General features: G+C 45.9%; 1 protein-coding gene across 2 annotated transcripts; it reads right to left on the bottom strand.

Moving 5' to 3' along the window:
* Window positions 1-326: 326 nt before the first annotated feature.
* On the bottom strand, window positions 327-7,366 carry Apex2 (apurinic/apyrimidinic endodeoxyribonuclease 2). 2 transcript variants are annotated; one of them, XM_077107095.1, is made up of 6 exons: window positions 7,115-7,366; window positions 6,125-6,208; window positions 5,287-5,467; window positions 4,632-4,778; window positions 3,697-3,766; window positions 327-1,822 (listed from the first exon to the last, which is right to left on the bottom strand). In XM_077107095.1, the coding sequence occupies exons 1-6, from the start codon at window positions 7,269-7,271 to the stop codon at window positions 905-907; spliced, it is 1,557 nt and encodes a 518-aa protein (XP_076963210.1). In that variant the 5' UTR covers window positions 7,272-7,366; the 3' UTR covers window positions 327-904. The 2 variants fall into 2 exon arrangements, with proteins under 2 accessions (XP_076963210.1, XP_076963211.1); XM_077107096.1 differs by lacking the exons at window positions 6,125-6,208; window positions 7,115-7,366 and having other exon boundaries at window positions 4,632-4,719; window positions 5,287-5,462.
* Window positions 7,367-7,796: the final 430 nt, after the last annotated feature.

The raw sequence follows: 7,796 nt of genomic DNA, 5'->3' as shown, positions 1-7,796 counted from the left end.
TGGTTTTTCCAATTGTTTCAACAAAAATCCAGGAATTGACTCTTTACTTGTAGGCCTGAAATCTGGGGCCCACGTACTCTATAAAGCTAGGAGATGGTAGATCCTCACTAAACGGCCTAGAATGAAAGAGTAGTTCCCCAGAACTGCATTCAGCAGTACAGGGAACCACTACAGCCCAGCACTGTTCTCCTTCCTCCCCACTTCCATTATGTTAGGCTACAAGCATCTGGCAAACCCATTCTGAGATGGCTTCTTTAACTCAACTTTCTGAGCACATCCAAAATTTTCACTCAATGTAGTACACTGAATTTTTTTAAAAACAGACTTTATTTTGAACATATTTCCCCGCAAGAAAAGAAGAGGTTTTAAAATCATAACTTCTGAGGGCAGCTGGTTCTCATGAACTTCTGACAGGAAGGTAGGAAGTGGGGTGAGGGACTGGGTCACAGCACTAAGGCACAAGAAGCTCACAAACAAGGACGTAGGCAGGAAGACAGAGGGAGAGAGACCTTGGAGGAGGAAGAGGAAGTTGAGATAGAGGGAGGGACACCTTGGGGGAGGAAAAGAATGAGAAGGAAGATAAAGAAGAAAGAGGAGACCTGGCATGGTGGTGCATGCCTGTAATCCCAGTGGCTCAGGAGGCTGAGGCAGGAGAATCACAAATTCAAAGCTAGCCTCAGCAAAAGTGAGGTGCTAAGTAATCAGTGAGACCCTGTCTTTAAATAAAATACAAAATAGGGCTGGGGATGTGGCTCAGTAGTTGAGTGCTCCTGAGTTCAGTCCCTGGAACACCCCACACACACACAAAAAAAAAAGAAGAGAAGGAAGGGAAGCAAGGAGGCCTTAGGGAAGAAGGCAGCATAGAATGGGTGATCATGCCAGATATCCCTAGGTCTCCATGGGTTCAGCTGGGCTTGCTCCAGAGAAAGAAGTTGCAGCGGGAGGAAGGGTCACTGGGAGGACCCCGGGGCCTGGCACACATGTAAAAGTGGCGGCCCAGGTTGGGTCCTGGCTTTTTTACAGTTCGCATCACACATGGTTCCCTGTGGCCACCGCAGAGGGGCATGGGTGAAGGTCCCCCAAGCACAGACTTCCAGAATGAGGTCCGTAACTCCTTTTCTTCTTTACTCTCTGAGTGCTTGGCCTGCCCTTCTACCTCTCTGGCTATCACCTCCTCTTCTAGTGTCTTTGGGGTTGTGAGGTTGTTCACCAGTGGCAAGCTAAGTAGCTCCAATTCAGGAGAAGTTTTGGAATGGTTGGAGGAGGGCTGGAAGTAGCTCATCAGGTTTGTCTGGCCTCTTCTGGAATTAGCCTGACTTGGCCGAGGCCTGGTTGAGCGCACACGGACTTTGTTTTGCTGCTTCTGTACCTGTGTTTGATTGCTGAGCCGCAGCGCTGACTTTTCCAACACAGGTTCTTGTTCACGAGCAACTAGGAAGCGGAGAATCTTGAGCTGGGTACCTGCAAACTCAGGGAGAAAGCGGGTGCACAGAGGAGGGCACTGTTTTGCAGGCACAGAGGACACATTCAAGGTGGCACCCACAGGGCAGTGGTCAGAGCCCATCACTTCAGGTAGCAGGAAGGAGTTCTGGAAGGTACCTATTACTAGGGTCCTATCCCCCAGCACATAGTCAAGCCTAGAACCATAGTTGAGATGTCGGGCACCACTAACCACGGACCAGCAGGTGAAGGCCCTTTCCTGCTTTGGTTGGAAATAGCGGTAGCTATCAATGAAGGGCCCTCCATGGGATCCAGCCTGGCACCCCAGGTTACTGAGTAAGCCGTCCATCCATTTGCGTCCTGGGTCCTCTTCAAAGCATTCCTAGATACCCAGAAATGGAAAATCTGGTTGTTCCAAAAAAGACTACTGCTCAAGGTCACACACTTGAGAACTGGTAGAGTTGGGATTTGTATTCTAATTTTCTGATTTCCCTCCATACCATGGTACACTTACCTTGCACTGGTCCATAAATGTCAAATCTGAAAGTCTGTTGTTTTCTTAATCTAAACAATTCCCAGAAATGCTTTTTGAAAGAATGGAAAACAGGAAAAATAGTTGCCTCTAGGGAGTAGTGGGGCAGAGATTAGGAGTTAAAGAATGTTGGCTTTTCCTTTAAACCCTCTGGCACTATTTGGTTTATCTTGTGTGGGTCAAAACTCTCACTGACCATCCCTTCCTCCTGAAGTCAGAGTCCATAGAGATCCATGTCTGACTACTTCCTTTGGCTCTGATCCCTGATCCATCCATTCATCTATCTAATCTACCCACTCACACATTCAATACAACAATGTTCATAGAATACCTATTTTGTCTCAGGCATGAAGCTAGGACCAAAGTAGATCTAGTCCTGGGGATGAAGGAGGCTTCCTTTTGGTAAATGACCTGGGGCTGAGATGTGAAGACCAAGTGGAAATAACCTAGGCAGAGAGGGCTCCAAGTTCTGAGAGCAGCCTCTATGATGGGCCTGTGAAGGGAAGATCAGATGGGGGACACCAGTAGAAGACAGCCACCATAGTCCATGCAAGCTAGAGATAATGGTCACTTGGACCAGGATGGTGCTAAAGGAGGCAGAAAAAATAAATTGAGATGATTTGGAGGTAGAATCAATAGTACTCACTCACCAACTGAATGTAGGAAAGAAGGTAAAGAAGGACAGTAAGAGCATAGTTCCCAGGCTTCTAGTTGGAATACCCAATAGGATAATAGTGGCATTTAGAGACAAGATGATTAGAAGAACCATTCTGCTGGGAAGCAGACATGTTCTGCCATTTTGAATACTGTCTTTGTCGTCTGAGCTGGTAGTTCTCTTTTCTTGGAAGAAAGAAAGAAGGAAGTGCACTAGAAACATCTAGGATAGCCCTGAAATAAGTTGAGAAGGCATAAAGGTATACAATACTATCACAGGAAGTTGAAGGAACTGACTAAGTAAATTACTGTTGAAAAACAAAGCAGGGAGGAACTGAAGCCTTGTAATGTTTACCCCTGTACCCACCATACCACCACCACCACCACCATTCTCTCATTACTTCAGTTCTGCTCATTTTCCCAGCTCAGAGCCATATCCACGTTTGTGTTTCTCTCCTGCAAACTAATAAGAGATTTTCCTAGAGCCCCTTTCTGAGCCAAGTACAGGGATGAGTAACTGTACCAGCACTGATGACCTCTGTGATATCATGATACATATATTTTGGTTTTCACCTCTGGGTCCTGGCTCATTAACTCCCTTCTAAAGATGTCAACAGAAAGTAGAATTTCTCTTCCCCAAGGTAGGTCATAGAAACTGATCTTCTCAGCCTTCAGCTAGCCATTAAGGAATTCTGTGACCTGTCTTTGTATAATAGTAGGCCATAAGACCCTCATGCCAGAGGGGTCCTGCCTGAACCAGAAAGGAAGGAATGCTAAGAATCTGAATGTCAGACTTTGTTGAGTTTCCCCACCCTATGCCTATATGCCTATATGCATAATGTATATAGGGTAAAAATGGGAGTTCATAATCCGCTTGAATCAAATGTATGAAACATGATATGTCAAGAACTTTGTAATGTCTTGAACAACTAATAAAAAAATAATAATTATGTGCCAATTAAAAACACAGAAGAGTATTTCACAAAAGAAGCTGCAAGAACTCAGCATTGGCTGGCTGACTAGACACAATCACAGTCAGGAAGAGGGCCAGAGACTAGAGGGACCCTTACCAGGTTGACTGCATCACAGTGGTCAATGCGGCGGTGTGCTGTATTCAGGTCACCCAAAATGATCACATGGCTGAAAAACACAAGGTGGGGTTGTCAATGGGAATTCAAGAAAGGGGAGCAGTTGTCCTGAACCATATTTTTTTCCTAAGCCTAAGGGCTCAGATAGGCCACCTCCCACACTGAGACTAGCCAACAGCTACTTGCGTTGTGGCTATCTACCTCTGCCACCATGCCACAACCTGAATTCCTCTACAGCTGACCAACCAAATTCTGTGCTCCAAAGGTGACAGTGCTGTTTGACATGAGCACCTCAATCATGTCTACCTAATGCCATCTTTGTTGTACTTCAAAACTGAACTCAGGTAACACTTCCTCTAGGAAGCACCCCTTGATTACTCTAACCCACCCTCATTTTCCTGTCCTTCCCAGGAACAAGACTTTCATTTGCTTCCAGACACTATTACCACCCTCATCTCATTTCATCCTTAAAACTATTCTGTGAAGTGGGCTTTCATACACTCATTTGACAAATGGGGAGAGGTAGGGATAGCCTTGGTATTCATAGGAGGAGCAAGGATATGTGTTCAGAATATAAAACTCATGGGCTGGGGTTGTGGCTCAGTGGTAGAGCACTTGCCTTGATGTGTGAGGCACTAGGTTCGATTCTCAGCACCACATATAAATAAATGAATACAATAAAGTCCATCAACAACTACAAAATAATTTTTTTAAAAAATATAAAGATCATGTTTGTGTCCCTTTACCTTGTACACACAGCTCTTAAGAGAGCAAGGCTTATTCAGGTGGGCATAGTGATGTCTGCAACTAGGCTTTGAAGGAACAGAAAGACTGAATATAACTTCCAATGGAGCATGACACAAGGTTGGGCACCCAGGACAAACTCAAAGAAGCCTTGCTGCCCAGATTTCCAGTACCTGCCAGCTGCCAAGAGGGCTTCTGCTCGGATCTGCAGCAAACGATAGAAGCGCATCTTAAAAGTCAGCCGCTCAGGCTTCCCAGGGTCTGCGTGGGGGCAGTACACGTTGATAAGGGTCAAGGTCCTCTCTTTTCCTTCCCAAGTGCTAGGGAGAAGAGAAAACCTCAAAAAGGGTCAGTTTCAAGGCTTCCCCCACCACACCACATGACTTCTACTTAATGGTTATCCACAGGATAGAAGAAAAGGATTAGAAAAACACTGAACTCAGAGGACTTGGGGACTGACTACAGATGAGTCAAGGAAAGGGGCATGTAGGATGCCAACCAAGTAAACCAGGTGATGATGCTACCATTCATTAAAACAGGATACCCAGAAAGCGAGCAACATGGGTTTGGTATTGGCTATGTTGTTTTTGGGGTGCCTGTAGTAGTAAAAGGGCTGGATTTCCAGGCCAGTCCCCCACTGTGAGAACTCAAGGCTCATAATGGTACATAATTTGCCAGGGTCACATAGTGAGCAGCTCAGTCACAACTAGAGTCCAGAAAAGGTAAGTTTGGGAACTTTTCTATAATGAATGCATGTTTATAAAGTGAGCTCTCCACATAAAGACTAGAACCAGCAATGCTCAGTGGAAGGGGGATATGGGCTATTACCGGATCTTGTGCTGTGTAAGGAGGGCCCGGCCCTCATTATCCAGAGCTCGGAGCTCCTCTTGTGTGAACTCATCCGTGATTCCGTAACAACCCACGTCCCCATTCTGGGTGGCAAACAAGCCACTCAGGCCTTCTTCAGCAGCCACTGGGGTAGCGCTGTCCTTACAGAAGGTAGCTACACCTGGGGACAAAGAGGATATCTGAACAGGACTGGCAACCAACAGTCTGTTGTGCAGCCTGTCTCATTCCAATTGTTCCCACAAAAGTTACCTGATACTCTTCATAAAATGTGGCTCACTATTCTTTTAAGGCATTGACAAATTTTCCCAACTCAAGAGCCACGGATGGTTCCCTTGAATGTAGGGCAATTTAATACCTCAGAGCCTCAGTTCCTTCATCTAAAAAGCCACAGAATAATAACAGCTAATGTTCTAAGTATTTTACAGGGACATATGGTAACTGCTCTTAAGTTATTATGTATTATTATTATTACACATTACCTATCCTAGTTTTCCAGTTGAGAATTCTGAGGCACAAAGAGATAGTCTTTCCAGAGGGTACACAGGGAGTGAACCATAATTTGAACCCGGGCAGTCAGGATCCAGAGCTCACAAAAATAACCACCACACAATTGTACAACGTACAATTGTACAAACATACAACAAGATAATTTTATACATAAAAATACACTTCGTGTAACTTAAATTTTATGGGGCTTTAGCTCTTTGGACTAAAAATCTAAATTTCTTATTACCTTCTCAACAAATATTAGAAACCCTTTCTTCTTACCTGCCTCTATCACTAACACTAATTTAAAATCCCCCAAAACCCAATTTACCAGAATAGCCACTTCGGCTGCGGCTGAAGCTGAAATAGGAGTTATAGCCCTCAACAATAGCCAGGGGCTCTGTCAGCACATCCCCTGAAAAAAAGTATAACATTAAGTCAAAGGTAATACTAGGACCCAGAACACAAAAAGGCCTGAAATTACAGTTGTAGGCTAATAGTATTGGCACACATCAGAAACAGCATAGGAAGGAAAAATGAAGTATCTATGATCAAAGATAATCTAGAAAGGTAGAAGAGTCAGAGAAGGAATTATATCAATATCAGAAGGCAGGGAAGTGGGGACAGCCCATGAAGTGGAAGGTGGAGAATTAGTGAGTGAGGAGTGAATCAAAACTAAGCCTAGGGGTCTAAATGATTGAAAGGAGCTAGGAGTGGGAAATGGGAACATGGAAAAGGAAAATGGGAATCTGAACTGGGGTGTAGGAAGATAGGAAAATAGCAGATCTGAAATGGTGATGATGAGAGAAGAAATTAGGGATCCTGAGGGAGTGGGGGAAAGGAAATTAGGTCTAAACTTGGGGTGGGAAATGAGGTGGAGATGAGGGTTGGAGTAAATAAAGGGAACTGGAGGTCTGTGGTGGAGAAAATTATAAAGTATGAGCAGGAGGCAAAAAATGGGGTGGGAATAAGAGAGGGACAGAGAACAGAGGGGTCTGCCTTGGGGGTTGGAGATGGACAGTGCATAGGAGGGGGAATTCAAAGGACTGAGTTGGGGCAGTAGAATTAGTGGGAATCTGAGTGGATTTGGGGATTTCACAGGCGAGGCAATTAAAGTCCCGTAGAGGATAGGAGATGGGAGTGGGAATTAGGGGATCTAGCTGGGATAGACAATGGCGGTTAGGGAGGGAAAAAGATTCTGAGCTGGGTTTAAAGGACTCTAAGTACGGGGAAGTGGGAGAGTGAAATGAGATAGAGCAGAGGACAAAAGTTAGCGGGAAAATAAGAATATGGTAAGGATTTTGGATTATTGAGTGCTCACTAGTCACTTTGGTCTCCTGGAGACAGACAATATCGGCATCCAGTTCATCCAAAATGCGTCTCATGGCCATGGAGGTACTGTTGCTGCTTTCCTGGCACACCACCCCTTGCAGGGGACTTCGGATTCCATTTATGTTCCAGCTCACAATGCGCAACATCCTAGTAAACTGCAATACCTCTGCCACATCCCGCGTCTAAGGAGCGGGCAAACTGCTTGGCGCTCGGAAGTCGGTTAGACCGCGCGTTTGCGCGTGCGTTTGCGCAGGCGTTCTTGTCCTTGCCACGGAAGAACTTGCCGCACGTCTGGCGGCGCCTTGAGTCCCGCAGTTCTCATTGGCCAGAGACGTAACTACGCGCACAGCGAAGGGGCGGGGCGAACGAACGCTAAGAAAGAATGAATGGCGGAAAGCAGGTCCGCGTTTGGGTTCCTAACTCCTCTGGCCGCGCCCTGGCCCAGACATTTGCGTCTGACTGTGTTTCTCCTTTATTCAAAAGTTCCCTTGGTGCTTCCGGTTACTTAAGAATGGGATGTCGCCACTTTTTAGGCGGGAAACTCTTTGGACCCGCTCACTGGCCTAAGCCCCACCCCCAGCACGGCAGATAGCCCACCTAAGAGCCCTTTTGGCTTAGGCACTTGCGCCCTGGGAGTTGCAGACGCCCTGTGTTTGCACGCTCCAGGGATG

Source organism: Callospermophilus lateralis, chromosome X, assembly GCF_048772815.1.
Source record: "Callospermophilus lateralis isolate mCalLat2 chromosome X, mCalLat2.hap1, whole genome shotgun sequence".
Taxonomy (NCBI): Eukaryota; Metazoa; Chordata; class Mammalia; order Rodentia; family Sciuridae; genus Callospermophilus; species Callospermophilus lateralis.
This window is presented reverse-complemented; position numbering and strand designations above follow the sequence as displayed.

Coding starts and splice junctions, on each gene's coding strand:
- Apex2 (XM_077107095.1), bottom strand. CDS start 7,271: ATGTTGCGCATTGTGAGCTGGAACATAAATGGAATCCGAAGTCCCCTG. Junction 5,468..6,124: donor CAGCCGAAGTGGCTATTCTG/GTAAATTGGGTT, acceptor CTTTGTCCCCAG/GTGTAGCTACCTTCTGTAAG. Junction 1,823..3,696: donor ACTGTGATGCAGTCAACCTG/GTAAGGGTCCCT, acceptor CTGGGTATCTAG/GAATGCTTTGAAGAGGACCC.